Source organism: Pelophylax lessonae (assembly GCF_965119305.1).
Source record: "Pelophylax lessonae genome assembly, chromosome: 9".
NCBI lineage: Eukaryota > Metazoa > Chordata > Amphibia > Anura > Ranidae > Pelophylax > Pelophylax lessonae.
In genome coordinates this window covers 148,315,853-148,337,017 of record NC_138776.1, presented here as the reverse complement: position 1 = coordinate 148,337,017, position 21,165 = coordinate 148,315,853, and the positions used below count along the sequence as shown (strand labels likewise).

Genomic DNA, 21,165 nt, shown 5'->3' with positions numbered 1-21,165 from the left:
TTCTCCCAGCTGAACACGTTTCTGTATACTGTATGAAGCTGAAGCTACATAAAGTTTATATAGCAGGCTCAGCGGGCGCATGTTAGTGAAGGAAATAGTTTGTTTGGGTCAGCTTGGCCCAAACAAACTATTTAAAGTAAAGGCCCGTACACACGTACCGATCGTCGGCATACAAACGTCGGTGGACGAAGGATCTGCCGATTGTACGCGTGTTAGTATGGTGCCTCCGACAGATGTCTGCGCACAATCCGCGGACAAAAGTCTTTCTTGCAAACATGAAAATTTTTGTATGCCGACACCAGAACGGACGATTGTTCGCCTGTCAGTACACAATTCGGCCGACAGACCGCAGATTTGCAAGACTGGGCATGCTCAGAAAATAGAAAACACAGGGAAAGTTAACCATTACATGACATCACTTCTGCAGTCGGCGGACAAAATTCTTGTGCTGTCCTTGTGCTGTCTTTGCACTTTTCAGCAGACACCGACATCCCGGGGAGAAAAGAGGAACATTTGTATGCCGACCATCGGTACGTGTGTACGGGGCTTAAAAGTAAACCTGGACATCAGCTTTTAAATTATCTTTCAGACCCCATTCCAGGCAACTTCTATAGGTACCTGCATTATTAGTGTTGGTTTAGACTAATGTTGGCTGGGTTTTTACCCACAATGTTTTTATGCAAAGTGGGGTGATTTTTTGTTCCAGCATTGGCAGCACTCTTCATATCATAACATTGTCTGTGTAGCCTGGATGGCAGTCTGCATGTGGGATAGTTTATTTTTGTTACAACACATATTGTGAATAAGGTATTACTTATACTTTCAGCCTGTTGAAGATATTAGTGCTGTATCTTGGAATCAACAAGTTCAGCACATCTTATCCTCTTCACATCCCAGTGGTAAAGCCGTGGTGTGGGATCTCCGCAAGAATGAGCCTGTAATTAAAGTCAGCGACCACAGCAACAGAGTGAGTACATGATGTGCACAATTTCAACAACAGCTGTAGCCCATGAATGAGTGCAGTTTTAAAGAGTTAAATAGTGCCCAGAGGCATTATCCCTAGAGATATATGAGCTTTACAATCATACTGCTAAAGTTGACCATAAATGGATCAAAGTTCAGCCGGTTCAGCAGGGTCTGGCTGTATTTTGATTTATGTAAGGGCAGGCTGATTATATCTGAGTCAATCCGTCGATTACCGTGGGTATAACCAGCCTGTCATATTTTTGACATGCGATTACTGCCAGAGGCTATAGCCGCTGCAGTAATCATTGTGTTGTGCCAGCCGGTAACGGGGGAATTAAGTGATTTTCTTTCCTTCCACCACAGGTGGAAGGAAAGAAAATCAAATCATCTATTGCCTGCATAAGTCTTTGAACCATGACACATTTTTTTCTCTGATGTGAGAATATTTAGTTTTTCAAGCTGTGGCTACATTTGCAGATCCCTCCAAGAGTAGGGACACCATAAAATACGTTAAAAGTTGCTAGCACAGAGGCTTTTGTCCCCAGTCTCTTAGTTTTAGTTAGAATATATATATATATATATATATATATATATATATATATATATATATATATATATATATTGTGCTCCCACATTTGTGCAAGTTGTACATATTTTAAGTATATTTTAATGCTTCTTGTGTCCCTCTGTTACTCTGAAGTTTAGCCCAGTACACACGTACCGATTGTCGGCCGTAAATATTCGGCTGACGACCGATCGGCCGATTGTAGGCTTGTTAGTATGATGCTTCCGACAGCCGACAGCGCATTTTCAGCCGAACAGAATCTGTCGTGCAGGCATTAAAATTTTTGTTGGCCAACACCAGAACGGCCGATTGTTCGCCAGTCAGTACAGATTTCGGCCGACAGACAGCAGATTTGCAAGACTGGGCATGCTCAGAAAAGAAAAAAGACAAGGAAAGTTAACCATCACATGACATCCTGCAGTCGGCTGTTGTTGGCCGACAAAATTTGTGTGCAGTCTTTTGCAGTTTTCAACAGACAGGACAGCCCTGGACAAAAGATGGCCGATCGTTCGGCCGACGATCGGTACGTGTGTACGGGGCTTTACACTGACATGATTTTGTTTCCTTCATTGTTTTTGTTTTCAGATGCACTGCTCAGGTATGTTGTGGCACCCTGAGATTGCTACACAGCTTGTTCTGTCTTCTGAAGATGACCGTCTCCCAGTGATTCAATTGTGGGATCTACGATTTGCAAGTTCTCCACTGAAAATGCTGGAAAATCATACAAGGTAGAGATTTAAGGTGAACCACAAGGGTGTGACATCTTTTTAGCTCAATAAATTGTTTAATTAGGTGCAGGCTTTGGGTATGCTGGACATGCTCAAAACAACTTAACCACTCTCCAGCCGATTGAGAAGTCACCACTTTCTGCCCACTGAAGACCTTGAACTGAGCGATCGTCAGTCTGTGATTTCTTGGTTCTCGGTCTTGTAAAAAACAGTGAATCAGTGTTTATTAACAGTGAATATAGAAAGTACAAAGTAACATAATGTTACTTTTGTATCATTTTGTTCATCCATCTGCAGATCAAAAGAATGAACTTTAATGTGCAGGGGTTGTTGGTTAAAGGATAAGTTGACATTTGTTTAAAAAATAAATGCATGGTTTTTTTTTTTTTGCAGAAAAGCACATTTAATATTTTATTTTTTAGGAGCCTGTCAGGCTCTAGCAGACTCTTAGCAAAGCTGTCTGCCTGTACCTTGTATGGGAAGGCAGTTTTCTGAGAGCAGAATGATTAAATGGACTATGAGACTGCTCCCCAGCGCCCTCGCAGCTCATTGAAAACGACAAGCCGTCAGCTGCAAAGGTTGATGGTGCTTGTAGGCATTCATTCACAATAAACTCTGCATGAATGACGCTTCCTTGTGGGTGGAATCCTGCATGGCCATGCTGTTTTCAAATAGTGAGAGTGGGTGCGGAAAGAAGATACCTAGCCCGCTGTCCCAGAGAGAGGGTTAGCAGAGGGGGAGCTACAGATGCTGGAACATGTTACCACCCTAAGAGCACATATAACCTGTTCCAAAGTGAACTTCTCCTTTTTTTTTTTTTTTTAATGTTCCTCTGTTTAAGCCCTTGTTAACTCTTAGTTTACTCCAATCAGCCGCAATTTACTTTTTATTCTCCTAATCCATTTAATTTAATTTTTTTCCAGAGATTTTTTTTTGTTTGTTTGTATTTTTTTCATCATTAATATTTAATGTGTTTTTCTCTAGCGCTCATCGACAGACGTAGTCCTCGGTGATACACCACCTTCGGGTTATGTTACCTCCGCAGGAGCAGGACTAGACAGGAAATTAAAAAGCTCTGGCCACACCCTAGGGGCAGTCCCAGAGGGTATATCCTCTCTCTCTCTGCCTCAGCAAATCAGTTATTTTCTGTCTAGTTAGGAGTAAGGACCTAGATACCTTGCTGGGATCTTAGGTCCTGGCAAGAATTTTTTTCTAAAAGGATTTTTGGACAGCTTTTTTTCTCCAGTGTTCCTGTGAGATCTTCAAGCAAGAAAGCTGAACTGGGCGACGGGCTGGATGTTGAGATCCGGTGGTCACCCCAGTTCAGCCTACCTAAGGTGGTTTCAGATTTTCATCTGAATGAAGATATTGTACTACCTTCCTTGTGTCCTCAGCCCAAGCATCATCGGGAACATGCGTTGCATTCCTTGGATGTGGTTCGGGCAATCAGGGTATACCTGAAAGCTACGGAATCATTCCGTAAGACGGATTCACTTTTTGTGATCACGGATGGCCCCAGAAAGGGTTTGCCTGCATCTGCCGCGACCATTGCCAAATGGATTAGACTAACGGTGGTACAGGCTTATTCTATTAAGGGTCAGAGTCCTCCGTTCCCTGTTAGGGCGCACTCCACTCGAGCGCTCAGCACTTCCTGGGCCTTTCGCCATCAGGCGTCAGTGGTCCAGGTATGTAAGGCGGCCACTTGGTCGTCGGTACATACCTTTACTAAATTCTAGAGGAGACCGGTGGTCTACCTCGAGGGTTTTTTTCTGTTTGAAAATTTTTTTGTTGAGTCTCATCATTAAGGATGAGCATTGTAAACTTCTAGTTGGCACCGGTTGGGCCTTCTAGATTGGGATTTGATTTCCATTTTCCCACCCCTCAGTTGTGATACTGCTCTGGGACGTCCCGAAGGTGGTGTATCACCGAGGACTACGTCTGTCGATGAGCGCTAGAGAAAAATGGATTTTTGTAAAATCTTACCGTAAAATCCTTTTCTCTTAGCTCATCGACAGACGTAGTCCCCGCCCCTCTGTTTGGAGTTGGGTTGGGTTAAATTCTCTAAGCACTGCTTTTTCACATAACTGATTTGCTGAGGCAGAGAGAGAGAGGATATACCCTCTGGGACTGCCCCTAGGGTGTGGCCAGAGCTTTTTAATTTCCTGTCTAGTCCTGCTCCTGCGGAGGTAACATAACCCGAAGGTGGTGTATCACCGAGGACTACGTCTGTCGATGAGCTAAGAGAAAAGGATTTTACGGTAAGATTTTACAAAAATCCATTTTTTTTTTTTTTTGCTTTTTTTTTTTATACATTTAACATTCTATACACACACCAGGAGTGAAGAATATGTTTGACAGGGAGGACCAATGACATATATCCACTCACCCTGCGCTCAGAGCATATTAAGAAGGCAACTTGGGCTAGAAAATCTGACACAAAGTCTAAGCAGCTGCTATAAAACAACAGATATGCAAAAAAGGTGTTATAGAATATTTAAAACCATAAAAATATGTCTAAAACACTAGCAGCGCTAAATATAGGACTAAAGATTACTTTCACCCACTGTCTGGTGAGTTTTAAGAATAGGGGGGAGCACCGGTTGATGGTGGAAGTCTGGTGGATAAGCCAAGATCCCTCACTCCCTTACCTTTCTGATGGACTTTATGTGACACACGTTGTTTCAGACTGGATTGTATATATACATTTCTTGAAGGACTCTTGCTGAAGTATCTTTAGTCCTATATTTAGCGCTGCTAGTGTTTTAGACCTATTTTTATGGTTTTAAATATTCTATAACACCTTTTTTGCATTTAACATTCTATGTACACATTTACCATTTAAAAAAGGAAACGAAAAAACAAACAAAAAAGAAAAAAAGTATTTTCTTTTGTAAATAACATTGTAATGTTTTGATGCTTTGTACCAGAATACAAATTTAAGTCCCTTTCAACCTCCTGGGTTACTAATTGTTTTCTTGGTGACAGTGGTCACAGCTGCCTTGAGATCATTAACAAGATTCTCCCGTGTAGTTCTGGGCTGATTTCTCACTGTTCTTGTGATCATTGAAATTAAACGAAGTGAGATCTTGCATGAAGTCCCAGACCGAGGGAGAGTGACAGTTATTTTTTGTTTTTTCTATATGCGATTAATCGTATCAACTGTTTTACCCTCTCACTAAGCTGCCTGGCGGTGGTCTTGTAGCCCATTCCAGCCTTATGTAGGTCTACAATTTTTTGTCCCTGACATCCTTGGACAGCTCTTTGGTCTTGGCCACGGTGGAGAGATTGGAATCTGATTGATTACTTCTGTGGACAGGTGTCTATACAAGTAACAAGCTGAGATTAGGAGCACTCCCTTTTAGGGTCCTTTCACACGAGCTTTCCGCCCAGCGGACTCCAATTTGCTCAGCGGGGGATCGACCGACTGACCCCCGCTGAGCAGGCAGATGACAGGTCCGTCTCCGCTCACTGTGCTGAGATGAACCTGTCGGAGCCCTGCTCTACTCTACGGGCAATCGGATGAAAAAGTGACCGTCTGTCCATTTTCATCCATTCCAATCCTCTAGACGGGTGGAATATAGGGTTACCATCCGTCTGGATTTCACTGACCGGACCAGATCGGATAACAGCGGGTGTCAGTGGACATGTCAGTGCTGACATCCGCTGCTCCATAGAGGTGCATGGAGCGTCTGATCAGGTCCGCCTCAAAAACTGACAGGCGAACCGGATCGGAAAGCCTGTGTGAAAGGGGCCTATAGCCAGTGCTCCTAATCTCAGCTCATTACCTGTAAAAGACACCTGGGAGCCAGAAATCTTGCTGATTGATAGGGGATCAAATACTTATTTCACTTATTAAAATGCAAATAAATTTATAACTTTTTTGAAATGCGTTTTTCTGGATATTTTTGTTATTCTGTCGCTCACTATTAAAAAAAAAAAAATTAAAATTATAGACTGATTATTTCTTTGTCAGTGGGAAAACGTACAAAATTATCAGGGAATCAAATACTTTTTTAGTTTACTGTAAAGTGGAAAAGATTGCCACTACTCCCAAGCAGCCTAGGTGAATAAATGATAAAGAGCGACCTCAGCCTACGTATCTTCCAAAACAACACATCCTAATGCATTTCTAAGCGCTGGCAGGTGGGGCATCAGGATGGTGTGGTTTGGTGGAGACATGTACAGCCGTGACCAAAATTTTTGAGAATGACACAATATTAATTTCTCTATCGTTCATTGACGGATGCAATCTTTTTTGTTCTACATAACAGTAGGGTTATACTGTCCCCTACAGGAGTAGGACACTAGGCAGAAAAAAAGTTCTGGGGGTTATACCCTCTCTCCCTGCTATAGGATGTCCAGTTTTAATCTGCCTAGTCAGGAGTGAGGACCTAGTTCCTTGCTGGGATCTCTGGCCCTGGCAAAAGTTTTCTTTCTAGCTAGTTTCACCTGATTTCTTTCCTGTGAGATCTACAAGCAACTATGCCGGATCAGGGAGACGGGCTGGATATATATCCAGTGGTCACCCCAGGCAGCCAGCGAGCACGATCCGCGCTAGGTCGGCTGCGACATAGTTCCACCGGACGGGGGACTGGCCCTGCGAGTTAAACGCCTCTCCAGGACGCATACCACAGGGTCTAGGCCCGAGTCGCAGCGTTCCTATTGGCCGATAGCCCCCCCACTTCGGCGGAGAGGGGTTCTGTCAGGAGATGGTGCCCGCCTGTTCCAGGTTTGGTAAGTAAACTGTTCCCCCCTCTCCCTCTGTCGGATTTTGGGGTGAACGCGGGCCCCTCCTTGGGACGGTTGGACCCTCACTCTCCCGGGTTCCCCTCTGTCCTGTCACGCAACCCCCCCTTCCTCCCCCACCTGTCCCCCCTCTGTGTCCCCCTCCACCTGTCCCCTCTCCTCTCTACTGGGGCTATGGGGCGATTGGAGCTACTTCTGGGGGCTGGGACCAGGCACAGGACGACGGTGGGGCGGAGGGGTGGGGGGGCGGTGCGCCACCGGCGACTGGACAATTGATTGTGTGTGTGTGTGTGTGGGGGGGGGAGGTTTACCTGTCACTCCAGTGCCCCTTTTCCTGTCGATCCCGTCCAGGAGGTCCCCACGAGGGCCCCTAGAAGCTCTGTAGGCCACGTAGGTCTGCCATTTTCTTGTAGCCCATGTGCTGAGGAAGATTGGCGGCTATCTTGGTACACCTTAATGGCTATTTTGCAGGGGATCCCCATTGAATTCAATAGCGGCCATGTTCTTGGAGTCCCTAGAGGCGTTTTTTAGTATATGCAAATTGCCATCATAAAGGCAGCAGACTTTGTGAAAATTTAATATTTGTGTCATTCTCAAAAAATATTTTTGGCCACGGCTGTAGGTTGAGGCTGCTGTCTATCGTTTATTCACCTGGTCTGGTCAGGAGTAGTCTTGATCCTTTCCTCTTTACATTTATTAACCCCTTGGATTAGTATTCGGACAAGCCTGTTCTTGGATATAGGGATATGCTTTCACCTCTACTTTGAGCGATGCCAAAAGCAATCAAACAGATCACAGTAAAGGAGAAGTATAGCCAGTTATTTCAGATAGATCTACTACTCCTGGGGAATCACAGGAGTGCAGTTTGCTCTGCACTCCTGTGGCCGTTTTTCCATTTTCACTCAGCACTCCTGTGACCCATTTTCCATTTTCATTTGTCTGGTCCAGGTTCTTGAAAGATTCTGAATTTAAAGTTGGGATCCATTCAGAAGCTCACCTGGCCACTCCCACCCCCTCCACAGCCCAGCGTTCCACTGACTGAGTGGGGGGGGGGGGGGGGCAGAGCAGAGAGCTGGTGACTCTCTGCTCAGAGCACAGGGGAGAAATGAGCAGTCAAATCAATTTTTAGTGCAGAACTTTCAGGGGAGAGATGCAGCATTGGATTGATGCTGCATCCAACTAGGGGAGTATAAATCTTTATTTCTCTTACGTCCTCTGACAGTCGCCGCCCACTCATACAGTCTGCACTTCTGGGTATTGGTCCTATCCACAGGAGTAAGCTAGGCATAAGATTTTGTTAGAAAACATTCACAAAACCTTTGTATAGACACACCTACAGGGGGCTGTCCCTCTGGTCCAATACCCCCAGCTAGCAGCATTCCCAAATCAGTTTGTCTTTGCCTAGCATAGGAAGGCTGGCTTTTCCTGGGCTGGGGCTGCAATCTCAGTCTTTTTACTTATTATTTTTTCTCTCTGAGAAAGTGATTTTTCTTTACAATGATAGCTTTTTATTTGTTCCTGCGCTTAGTCGGCTTCGGAAGACTACAGCATTTGCGGAGCTGGGAATCGCACTGGCTATCCTAGGGCCTTATGTAATCCCAGCCTGCCATCAGGCATTAGCAGGCTATGCGTACGCCCAGGCCTCGCAAACGACCATGTCCCTGTCCTCAGGGACAAGCCTGCAAAGTGGCTACTTCGCTGGGATGTCTCAACTGCGGTACGCCGCGTGTTGCTAGCGTCCTTTTCGGCTGACGGCATCACCACCCAGAGTGGGAGGCTTCCTGTCACAGAGCGGTACCCAGGTTTCGCTGGACCGGTGAGTACCATGCTACCCCTCTGTCTATGGCATTGTCTGTCGGGGTGTGTATGTGGGCCCTCTGTTTATGGAGATGGCAGTGCACATGGATCTGTAATATCCCCCTCAGGTCTGTCATTGCGGTCCCTGTGTGTTCCTTCCTGGTCCCTGCGGGGGCGCTGTGGCGGTTCTACCACTGTGTGGGGGGTTGCGGGGGTCCCTGATGTCCGCTGGTCACTCGCGATCGTCGGGTGGAGAAGGAGAAAGGCAGGCGGCTAATGTAAACAAAGCCGCCGGTCATTCTTCCCTGTGTAAAAGCACAGATCATACGGTCCTGCTATGTAGGACCGTTGATCTGTGCTGTTACACACACAGCCGCATCCAATGACAGTTGGAATCACGCCCCTAGGGACACACTTAACCCCTCCCTCTCCAATAAAGTTAACCCCTTCCCTGCCAGTGTCATTTTGACAGTAACAGTGCATATTTATAGCACTGATTACTGTAGTAATGTCACTGGTACCCCCTAAAGTGTCAAAAATGTCAGTCAAGGGTCCAATCTGTCCGCCGCTATGTCGCAGTCCCGCAAAAAAAAACGCAGATCGCCGCCATTACTCGTTAAAAAAAAAAAACAATAAAAATGACATAAATCTTTCCCTTAGTTAGTAAACGCAATAACTTTTGCGCAAACCAATCAAAATACGCTTTTTGTGTTTTTTTTTTTTTTTTACCAAACACATGTAGCATTTGTCTGGTCCAGGTTCTTGAAAGATTCTGAATTTAAAGTTGGGATCCATTCAGAAGCTCACCTGGCCACTCCCACCCCCTCCACAGCCCAGCGTTCCACTGACTGAGTGGGTGGGGGGGGGGCAGAGCAGAGAGCTGGTGACTCTCTGCTCAGAGCACAGGGGAGAAATGAGCAGTCAAATCAATTTTTAGTGCAGAACTTTCAGGGGAGAGATGCAGCATTGGATTGATGCTGCATCCAACTAGGGGAGTATAAATCTTTATTTCTCTTACGTCCTCTGACAGTCGCCGCCCACTCATACAGTCTGCACTTCTGGGTATTGGTCCTATCCACAGGAGTAAGCTAGGCATAAGATTTTGTTAGAAAACATTCACAAAACCTTTGTATAGACACACCTACAGGGGGCTGTCCCTCTGGTCCAATACCCCCAGCTAGCAGCATTCCCAAATCAGTTTGTCTTTGCCTAGCATAGGAAGGCTGGCTTTTCCTGGGCTGGGGCTGCAATCTCAGTCTTTTTACTTCTTATTATTTTTTCTCTCTGAGAAAGTGATTTTTCTTTACAATGATAGCTTTTTATTTGTTCCTGCGCTTAGTCGGCTTCGGAAGACTACAGCATTTGCGGAGCTGGGAATCGCACTGGCTATCCTAGGGCCTTATGTAATCCCAGCCTGCCATCAGGCATTAGCAGGCTATGCGTACGCCCAGGCCTCGCAAACGACCATGTCCCTGTCCTCAGGGACAAGCCTGCAAAGTGGCTACTTCGCTGGGATGTCTCAACTGCGGTACGCCGCGTGTTGCTAGCGTCCTTTTCGGCTGACGGCACCACCACCCAGAGTGGGAGGCTTCCTGTCACAGAGCGGTACCCAGGTTTCGCTGGACCGGTGAGTACCATGCTACCCCTCTGTCTATGGCATTGTCTGTCGGGGTGTGTATGTGGGCCCTCTGTTTATGGAGATGGCAGTGCACATGGATCTGTAATATCCCCCTCAGGTCTGTCATTGCGGTCCCTGTGTGTTCCTTCCTGGTCCCTGCGGGGGCGCTGTGGCGGTTCTACCACTGTGTGGGGGGTTGCGGGGGTCCCTGATGTCCGCTGGTCACTCGCGATCGTCGGGTGGAGAAGGAGAAAGGCAGGCGGCTAATGTAAACAAAGCCGCCGGTCATTCTTCCCTGTGTAAAAGCACAGATCATACGGTCCTGCTATGTAGGACCGTTGATCTGTGCTGTTACACACACAGCCGCATCCAATGACAGTTGGAATCACGCCCCTAGGGACACACTTAACCCCTCCCTCTCCAATAAAGTTAACCCCTTCCCTGCCAGTGTCATTTTGACAGTAACAGTGCATATTTATAGCACTGATTACTGTAGTAATGTCACTGGTACCCCCTAAAGTGTCAAAAATGTCAGTCAAGGGTCCAATCTGTCCGCCGCTATGTCGCAGTCCCGCAAAAAAAAACGCAGATCGCCGCCATTACTCGTTAAAAAAAAAAAACAATAAAAATGACATAAATCTTTCCCTTAGTTAGTAAACGCAATAACTTTTGCGCAAACCAATCAAAATACGCTTTTTGTGTTTTTTTTTTTTTTTACCAAACACATGTAGCAGAAAACAAATTGGCCTAAAATGTTAAAAAATTTTGATTTTTACATTTTTTGGGGGGAATTTCATATAAAAAAATGTGAAAAATATTGTTATTTTTGCAAAATTGTCGCTCTTTTTTTGTTTGTAGCGCATGATCAAAAAATCGCACAGTTGATCAAATACCACCAAAAGAAAGCTCTGTTTGTGGGGAAAAAAAGAACGTCAATTTAGTTTAGGTACAGCGTCGCACGTCCGCGCAATTGTCCGTTAAAGTTACGCAGTGCCGAATCGCAAAATAGGCCCTGGTCAGGAAGGGGGTAAAATCTTCCGGGGCTTAAGTGGTTAAAGGGCCAGCGCCATTTAAATTCTGAAGTGCTATGATGGAGTCCCAGGATAGCAAATTCCCCCCTGCTCTGGTGGAGGGTTCAGGTACCCCTGACTCCTCTGCTATAGTCTCACTTACTGCTGCGCTTGCGACTTCAGCGTCCAAAGTGGATTTGTTAATGTCTGACAGGGCTTCTAGGAAAAGGCCCAGGCTTTCTCTGATTCAGAGCCAGATATGGTTGCCACGGACAGTGTACCCCCTGAGGGGTCTCAATCCTCTCGGTCGGATGTGGAGGAGGAGGATTCCACCTCCGGTTCAGCAAGAGAACGCGCTGCAATGTCTGCGCTTATTAGCTCTGTGAAAGACACGCTAAATTTAGATGATGAGCCCCACCTGTCAGGTAAGCGGTCTTTCTTTGGGACCCGCAAAGCCCAGAAGTCGGGTCAGGTTTTCCCTGCCCCGCTGAGTTTCACAAGACCGTGAATGACCAATGGCGCAATTTAAAGCGCAATTTTGTGGTGCCCAAGCGATTTCAGTACCGTTATCCCTTTGCGGCTCCGGTGGATTCGCGCTGGACTGTGGCTCCTTAGGTGGACCACTTTGTCCAGGTTAAATAAAGCCACTTTAATGCCCGCGGAGGATTCTCCGGTGTTTAAAGACCCGGCGGATAGGCGGGTGGAAACTCTTACACGCCCACATCTACATGGTAGCGGGTTCCTTATTGAAACCCGTGTTCGCTTCCGTAATGGTCTCTCAGGCTGTTGTGGAGTGGGCCAAGGTGCTTAAACGCACCCTTATTGCTGACTCTGCCCCTCCTGCTACTCTGGAGATGGTGGATCAAATTATTCAGGCTGTTTTATACCTGTGTGACGTGGCCTTGGATAAGGCCCCTTTAGTCTCACACCTGTCTCCAAGAAGACGGCATCTTTTTGGAGACTCTCTGGATGAACTGGTGAAGGGGGTCACTGGGGGTAAGAGCACTCTGCTGCCCCAGGTGTCCAGGGGGAGATCCTTCCGCGGTAAGCGGGGCCCTTCATTAAACCTAACCAGGGGTCCTTTCGTGCCTTCAAGGCACAAGACAAGGGTAAGTCCTTCCAAGGCCTCTGGTGGCCAGAAGAAGCCTTGGGCGGGCAAGTCTAAAGCCGCCCACACGGGCACGGCGGCCCAGTCCGCCTCAACCTGAAGGGGCGCCCTCACCCATTTCAGGATTCAGGACAGGTGGGTTCAAGAACTCATTCGGTCAGGGTACAAGATCGAGTTTCGAACACGCCCAGCAGACAGATTCTTTCCCTCAAATCTTCATTTGACCCCAGATAGTTTCCGAGATCACCATCGGGCGGTTCAGGATCTCCTCACCCAGGGGGTGGTTGTCCCGGTGCCACATTGGGACAGGTTTCGGGGTTTTTACTCAAATCTGTTAACAGTGCCCAGAAAAGAGGGCAAGGTGCGTCCGATTCTGGACTTAAAGTTTCTGAACCGCTTTGTGTGGGTCCAGAAATTCCGGATTGAGTCCCTCCGGTCAGTGGTGGCATCCCTGAGTCCAGGGGATTTCCTGGCTTACATCGACCTCAAGGATGTGTATCTACACATCCCTATATACGAGGGTCATCAGAGGTACCTCCGATTCGCAATTGCGAAGGAGCACTATCAGTTTGTGGCGTTGCCTTTCGGCCTCGCTTCGGCTCCAAGGGTTTTTACCAAAGTGTTGGCTCATGTTCTAGCCTTGTTGCGGGTACAGGGGATTGCCATCCTGGGGTACCTGGACGATCTCCTTTTAGGGTCGAGTTCCAGTGCAACTCTGTTTCGCGTTCTGTCAACCACGGTTCAGACGTTCCAGGAGTTTGGGTGGACCACCAATTTTCAGAAGTCGACATTGTCCCCTTCTGTTCGTCTCCCTTACCTGGGGATGATTCATTCCTCCCCCTCCCCCCCCCCCCCCCCCCCAGGCGAAGGTCTTTCTTCTGGAGGAAAAACTCCGGACTCTGCAGGACGAGGTCAAGTCCCTCAGGGACAACAAGTTCTCTTCGGTCCGGACCTGCATGCGGTCCCTGGGCTTGATGGTGTCGGCTTTCGAGGCAGTACCATTTGCACAATTCCACACACGATCTTTGCAAGCGGAGATTCTGACCAGGTGGGACAGACATTCTCGCTCCTTGGAAAGGAGGATCTCTTTGAGCCCCCAAGTCAGATCGGATCTTCTGTGGTGGCTCCAGTCTACGGCTCTGAAGGAAAGAAAATCCTTTCGACCGTTGCAATGGACTGTGGTAACCACGGACGCCAGCCTGTCGGGCTGGGGTGGCGTTCTGGGCAATTTGTCTGCCCAGGGCACTTGGTCGGAGGGGGGAGTCCTCCCTTCCGATAAATGTCTTGGAACTGCGAGCAATCAGGCTCTGTTTGCTCCGTTGGTCAGATTGTCTTCAGGGCCGCCCTGTGCGTGTGCAGACGGACAACGCAACTGCGGTGGCTTACATCATTTACCAAGGGGGCACCAGGAGTGGCCGAGATTCTGTCTTGGGCAGAGACGCAGGTCCCGGCGATTTCGGCAGTTCACATTCAAGGTGTGGAGAACTGGCAGGCGGACTATCTGAGTCGCCAGACCCTGGACCAGGGGGAATGGTCCCTACACCCGGAGGTGTTTCAGATGCTGTGTGCGTGGTGGGGATCCCCGGATGTGGATCTGTTTGCATCTCGGCTAAACCACAAGGTGGGAAGGTTCGTGGCAAGAACACTCGACCCTCTGGCAGACGCATCGGACGCGTTGGTAGTCCCTTGGAATCGGTATCGCCTGATTTATGCCTTTCCCCTGATCCAGTTGTTGTCCAGGTTCCTTCGCAGGTTGGTCTCGTAACCGAGGTTGGTGATTCTAGTGGCCCCAGACTGACCGCGCCGGTCTTGGTACGCGGACATCATGCAACTGGTCTTCGAGCCTCCCTGGCGGCTCCCACTACGAGAAGATCTTCTGTCTCAGGGTTCTATCTTCCATCCTGCTTTACAGTCGGTGGCTTTGACGGCGTGGCTGTTGAAAGCCAGGTCTTGAGAGACAGGGGTCTCTCGTCGGCGGTCATTCCTACCTTATTCAAGGCTAGAAAGGCCTTTTCCGGTAAGATTTATTATTGTACCTGGAAGGCTTATTTCGCCTGGTGTGAATCCCAGGGGTTCCATCCCCACTCCTTTTCGGTGGCGAGGGTGTTTGCTTTCCTGCAATCTGGTGTGGAGCAGCGTCTGGTGCTGACCACTATTAAGGGCCAGTCATCTGCGCTGGCCATTCTTTTTCAACTCCCTCTGGCGTCAAATTCCTTGATCCGCACTTTCATTCAAGGGGTGCGTCATCTGGCTCCCCCTAGGGGGGCACCCTTGCCTCCTTGGGACCTGAATTTGGTTTTGTCCGTTTTGCAACGTCCTCCCTTTGAGAACATCCAAAAGATTCCTCTGCCGGTGCTGTCACGGAAAGTTGCCTTTCTGGTGGCGATCACATCTGCTTGCAGAGTGTCTGAGTTGGCCGCCCTATCGTGCCGCTCCCCCTATCTGGTTATTTATAGGGACAAAGTGGTCTTGCGACCTCATCAGTCCTTTCTTCCGAAAGTGGTTTCAACAAGGACATTGTCTTGCCTTCGCTGTGTGCGAAGCCTAACCATCCTAAGGAGTTTGCCTTGCATTCCTTGGATGCGGTGAGTGCGATCAGGGTTTACCTGTCTACTGAATCCTTCAGAAAGTCGGATTCTCTTTTTGTCCTTCCTGAGGGACCTCGGAAGGGTACGGCTGCGTCTGCGGCAACCATTTCCAAATGGATCAGACAGACGATTGTACAGGCCTATTCACTTAGGGATCAGGTTCCACCTTTCCCTGTCACGGCGCACTCTACCAGAGCGGTTAGTGCATCTTTGGCCTTCCGCCATCAGGCGTCGGTGTCCCAGGTGTGCAAAGCGGCGACCTGGTCGTCCGTGCATACCTTTACAAAATTTTACAGACTTGATGTTCTGGCATCGGCAGATGCCTCTTTTGGCCGCAAAGTTCTGAGTGCGGCAGTGCCTTAGGGGAGACATGGCGGTTTTTAGCCTGTCTCCTGTTGGGGTTTTTTCGCCCTTGGTTATTTTGCTTTCCTGGGTTTGTTCACTCCTGTTGAGCTTTCCTGTTACCCAGTGTTTACCTTTCTGGTTCAGAAAAGGTCCATTTCTCTGACCTGTGTCCTGCGTTGCCTTTTTGACGGTTACGTTTCCCACCCCTCACATTCACACTGCTTTGGGACGTCCCAGAAGTGCAGACTGTATGAGTGGGCGGTGACTGTCAGAGGACGTAAGCGAAAATATAATTTTTTGTAAGAACTTACCGTAAAATTATTTTCTCTGAGTCTTCTGACAGTCGCCGCCCCCCACCCCTCTTTTGGGGTTCATGGATCTCTATACTGCTTGCTACCAAACTGATTTGGGAATGCTGCTAGCTGGGGGTATTGGACCAGAGGGACAGCCCCCTGTCGGTGTGTCTATACAAAGGTTTTGTGAATGTTTTCTAACAAAATCTACTGCCTAGCTTACTCCTGTGGATAAGACCAATACCCAGAAGTGCAGACTGTATGAGTGGGCGGCGACTGTCAGAGGACTCAGAGAAAATAATTTTACGGTAAGTTCTTACAAAAAAATCTATTTTTCTCTATCATTCATTGACAGACGCAGCTCCATATCTTCTTGACCATTGGGTTATGCTTCCTCCTACAGGAGTAGGACACTAGGCAGGAAAAAGCTTTACCACGCCTATGGGGCAGTCCCTGCAGGCATACACCCATTCACTCTGCTATAGCTCTGTTTGTTTCTGCCTAGTTTAGGTGTAGGACCTATATTCTGGCTGGGACTTTGGTCTTAGCTTGTCTTTTTTATTTTAAAGGGAACCTTTGTTAAAAATTTAATTTTTTAGCTAGTTATGTTCCTGAGAGAACTGCAATCAACAGCCGGTCTGGGCTTTGGGCTGGATATGCTATCGATATGCTAGATCCTTAAGTCTCCTAGCCCGGCCAGCGAGTGTGTGCAGGTTATAGCCCAGCGCTAGGCATCGCCACGAAAGAGCCCCAATGGATCAGGGCTGGCCCGCGAGTGAAACACCTCGCCGGGACGCACACAACCTGGTTTGTACCTCCCAGCGTACCTCCTTGGCCATCAGCACCCCCACCTCGAGTGTAGAGGTAGTCTGTCCGGAGTAGTGCCCACCCAATGTCGTTGGTATGATGAGTTATGTCCCCCCCCATAGCTCTTGCGTTCTCGGGGTGGATGTGGGCCCCTCCTTGGGATGGTTGGACCCCGGGTTCCCTTCCATTCCCCCAGCCCCTTTAACAGTCACGGTGGTCTTTTGGCCCCAGCCTACCTCCACGCGGTTGCTGCTGACCAGGCTGTCCGAATTGCACACAGGACTCTTTGAGCAAGTTGCTGTCCCCCTGTGGATTAGTGACTGGGGCAAGGAGGTTTTTTTCAGCTCCCTGCGGCAGTTAAAGGCTAGAGGGGGAGCAGATGTTTCTTCATCCACGGGTCTGCGCCTCACATGGCTGGATCGGGCTGAAAATTGAGGCCGCGGCTTGTGGCCTACTCACGGCTGTCCGGATACCATGTCATGCTCTCCGGATCACCTCACGCGGCTGGATCTGGCCAAAGATTGGAGCAAAAGCTTACGTCCAACTCGCGGCTGACGGAGCTGGCTGTCTGAGTGACTGACCAAGCTGTCCAGGCGACTGACCAGGCTGTCCAAGCTGTCTGAACTGCTGATCAAGCTGACGGCGGACCTGCAACTGGATCGGGCCCCAAATTTAGGCCGCAGCTTTGGGGCCTACTCGAGGCTGGCTGACCGAGCTGCTGACCAGGCGGTTTGAGCTGCTGACTGGGGTGATAGAGCAGTAGATGGGCATCCGCCCCCCCTCCTCAAAGGGGGTGGACATATGGACTGCCTGGCGCCCCCCTTGAATCTGGGGATGCCATGGGGTCATTGTTGTGTGGGGGTACTCTGCCTGTATGTCTGCGTCATGGCTGGCCCTCTCTTCCCCTTTATAAGGGGCTATATCCTCTTATGTCATTTATGGTCTTTAGCCAGTGTCTGCTTGCCGGACTGCGGTCGGCGACCTCCCCTGCTTGTTATGCTCTCAGGGTGAGCTTAGCATATAGCGACTCTATTGGTCTGTTTCCATGCACTTCGGGTGCTCTCCAGTAAGGATGATTCCTTTTTTACTGCACATGCAAGGGCGCTGGTAGAGACACTGATTGTATTGGTGCAGAAAATGTTTACATGGGGGTTGTCGGTCCCCTCGGGGACCATAGATCCCCTAAAGGCGGCAAAGGTACTCCCTTTTCCCGCCTACTGTGACAAAATTGTTGCGCGTCAGTGGCGTTGTTCTAAACGCAATAATGGTAACCACACATGGTGTGGCTAAAAAGCTGGTCTGCGGTTAAGGCTTCTAAAAAGATCTCCCCTTTTATGGTGGGGGCCGCCTATTTGGATCTTTGTTGGAATCCGCTATGGGCAAGTCACTGCGTAATAGACGGGGCCCTTATTTTTCAGCACACAGCGGCCCCTTTGTGCTTTCGGCATGCAGGAACAAGGGGTGATTGTGATGGTTCCCTCTCGGGAACGCTTTCATGGATTCTATTCAAACCGGTTTACTGTACCCTGAAAAGAAGGCAAAGTACATCCAATTCTGGACCTCAAGGCTCTGAACCGCTTTGTGCGGGTACAGAAGTTTCGAATGGAATCCATTCAAACGGTAGTTGCGTCTCTACACCAAAGAGACCTTTTGGCTTCTATAGATATCAAGGATGCATATCTACTCATCCCTATCTACACTGGACACCAGCGTTTTCCCAACTTAACTGTAGGAGAGGAGCATTATCAATTTGTAGCGTTACCCTTTGGTCTTGCCTCCACCTCCAGGGTTTTTACCAAGATGCTGGCTCCGGTGTTGGCATTACTTCACCAACGGGAGATTTCGGTACTGGGATACCTGGACAGTCTCCTATTGAGGGCCGACTCTCATTCAGCCCTGTTGGGTAACTTGACAATCACTGTACGGACTCTGCATGAGTTCAGTTGGAACATTCATTTAAAAAAATCTGCCCTGATACCTTCATTAAGACTGGATTATCTGGGCCTGACTCTGGATTCCCCTTTAGCGAGGGTCTTTCTTCCTCTGGACAAGCTGTACAGGTTGCTGGGGGCGATCCGTTTGCTATTGGCTAACAATCTGTCCTCTCTGCGGACTTGCATGCGGGCCTTGGGTCTGATGGTGTCAACCTTCAAGGCAGTTCCATTTGCTCAGTTCCACACGAGACCCTTACAAAGGGAGATTCTCGTCAAATGGAACAAAGATCCAAAGTCCTAGGGCGTTTTGATTCGGTTGAGTCACAACACAGAGGGCTCTACTGTGGTGGCTTTACTTGTTAGCACTACGCCAGGGCAAGTCCTTCCTTCCATTGTATTGGATGGTGGTAACCACAGACGCCAGCCTGTCAGGCTGGGAAAGTTCTGCGCCCAGGGGTCCTGGACAGTAGAAGAGTCCAAAGTCCATAAATATTTTGGAGCTCAAAGCGATAAAGCTTTGCCTGAGCCACTGTCCGGATTCAATCGGACAATGCCACTGCCGTGGCTTACATCAATCAAGGGGGCACCAAGAGTGTCTTGGCGGCCTGGGAGGTGGCTGAGATCCTGGATTGGGCTGAAAAGTTTGTTCCAGACCTCTCTGCTGTGCACATCCCAGGTGTGGAGAACTGGCAGGCATCAGGTGTTCGATCAGGGGGAGTGGTCCCTACACTCGGAGGTGTTTCATCCCCTGTGTGTCCGGTGGGGGACACCCGACGTCGACCTGTTTGCTTCTTGACTCAACAAGAAGGTTCAGAGGTTCATAGCCAGGTCTCGGGATTCTCTGGCCGATGCCACAGACCTACTGGTATTCCCTGTGCTAAAACTTCTGCTGAGGCTTCTTTGCATGATAGTAGTGGAAGGGGTTCCAGTCATTCTGGTGGCCCCAGACTAGCCTTTGCCGGTCTTGGTACGCAGACCTGATAAGGTTGGTCGCCGATGCTCCCCGGAGACTTCCTCTCAGGGAAGATCTGCTGTCTCAAGGACCGATCTTCCATCCTGCTTTACAGTCATTGGCTTTGACGGCGTGGCTGATGAAAGCTAGGTATTGAGGGAAAACCTGTGGCTGATGAAAGCTAGGTATTGAGGGATATAGGTCTTTCTGATTCAGTGATTCCTACACTACTGAAGGCCAGGAAGTCTACTCCCAGGAAGATCTATCATCGTATATGTAACTCGTACATTTCATGGTGTGAATCATTGAAGGTGCACCCTTGCATGTTTTTGTTGGCTAGGGTTTTGACTTCTCTTCAAAAAGGTGTTGAACAGCGGTTGGCTTTGGGCACTATCAAAGGCCAAGTGTTGGCTCTGGCTGTGTTTGTCCAACGCCCTTTAGCTACGCATGCCCTAACTCGCACTTTTATTCAGAGGGTTTGCCGTATGGCTCCCCCGAGGCGATCCCCGCTACCTCCGTGGGATCTGAATTTGGTATTCTCTTATTATTATATTATTATCCCTTTGAGAACATTAGGTAGATTCCTCTGCTTACTTTGTCTCAGAAGGTTGCATTTTGCTTGCTTTTACTTCTGCCCCCAGAGTATCTGAATTGGCGGCGTTGTCCTGCCGCTCACCTTATATGGTGGTCCACAGAGATAAAGTGGTTGTCCGACCTAATCAGTCGTTTCTTCCCAAGGTGGTTTCTGATTTTCTTTTAAATGAGGACATTGTGCTGCCTTCACTTTGTCCTAAGCCCAAGCATTCCAAGGAAATGGCATTACATTCTTTGGTTGTGGTGCGGACAATTGGAGTTAACCTGGCGGCTACTGAGTCGTTCAGAAAATAAGATGCTCTTTGTCCTTCCCAAAGGATCTCGTAGAGGATTGGCTGTGTCTGCCGCTACTATATCCAGATGGATCAGACAGACTGTAGTTCAGGCTTATTCGCTGAAGGGTCAGGTTCCTTCTTTCCCTGTGTAGGCACACTCTCCTAGGGTGCTGAGTGCTTCCTGGGCTTTTCGCTATCAGGCGTCAGTGATGCAAGTTTGCAAGGCGGCAACTTGGTCCTCAGTGCACACGTTCACCAAATTCTACAAAGTAGATGTGTTGCCATCTTCGGATGCCTCTTTTGGCCGCAAGGTTTTGCAGGCTGCTGTCTTAAAGAGAAAACTTTTTCTCTTTTGAGGGTGTATTTTTTTTTCTGGGTGAGCTCCAGTTGTTCTTGGTTGAGCTCCATGTTACCTGGTTGGCTAAGTTTAGCCTTGGGGAATTACATTATTTTTTGCGTTGTTTTACCCACTCCTCATGCAAATACTGCTTTGGGACATCCCAATGGTCAAGAAGATATGAAGCTGCGTCTGTCAATGAACAATAGAGAAAACTATATTTTTGACTTTCTGTAAAATCCTTTTCTCTGAAGTTCATTGACAGATGCCACACCCGCCCCCTCTAACTATGAGTGGGATGGGGTTTTTTCCTTCTAAACTCTGCTTGCAACAAAATTGAGGGCTATAGCAGAGTGATTGGGTGTATGCCTGCAGGGACTGCCCCATAGGGCGTGGTAAAGCTTGTTCCTGCCTAGTGTCCTACTCCTGTAGGGGGGCAGCATAACCCAATGGTCAGGATGATATGGAGCTGCGTCTGTCAATGAACTTCAGAGAAAAGGAT

The 21,165-nt window shown here is 48.4% G+C and overlaps 1 protein-coding gene across 1 annotated transcript in view; it reads left to right on the top strand.

Moving 5' to 3' along the window:
- The window catches only part of SEC31B (SEC31 homolog B, COPII coat complex component), a gene marked incomplete at its 5' end in the record, with an annotated part of 331,579 nt that overhangs the window by 110,514 nt on the left and 199,900 nt on the right, over positions 1-21,165 (top strand). Inside the window, 2 exon segments of the mRNA XM_082267974.1 lie at positions 827-967; positions 2,117-2,259. Coding sequence (XP_082124100.1) covers positions 827-967; positions 2,117-2,259 — 284 coding nt within the window.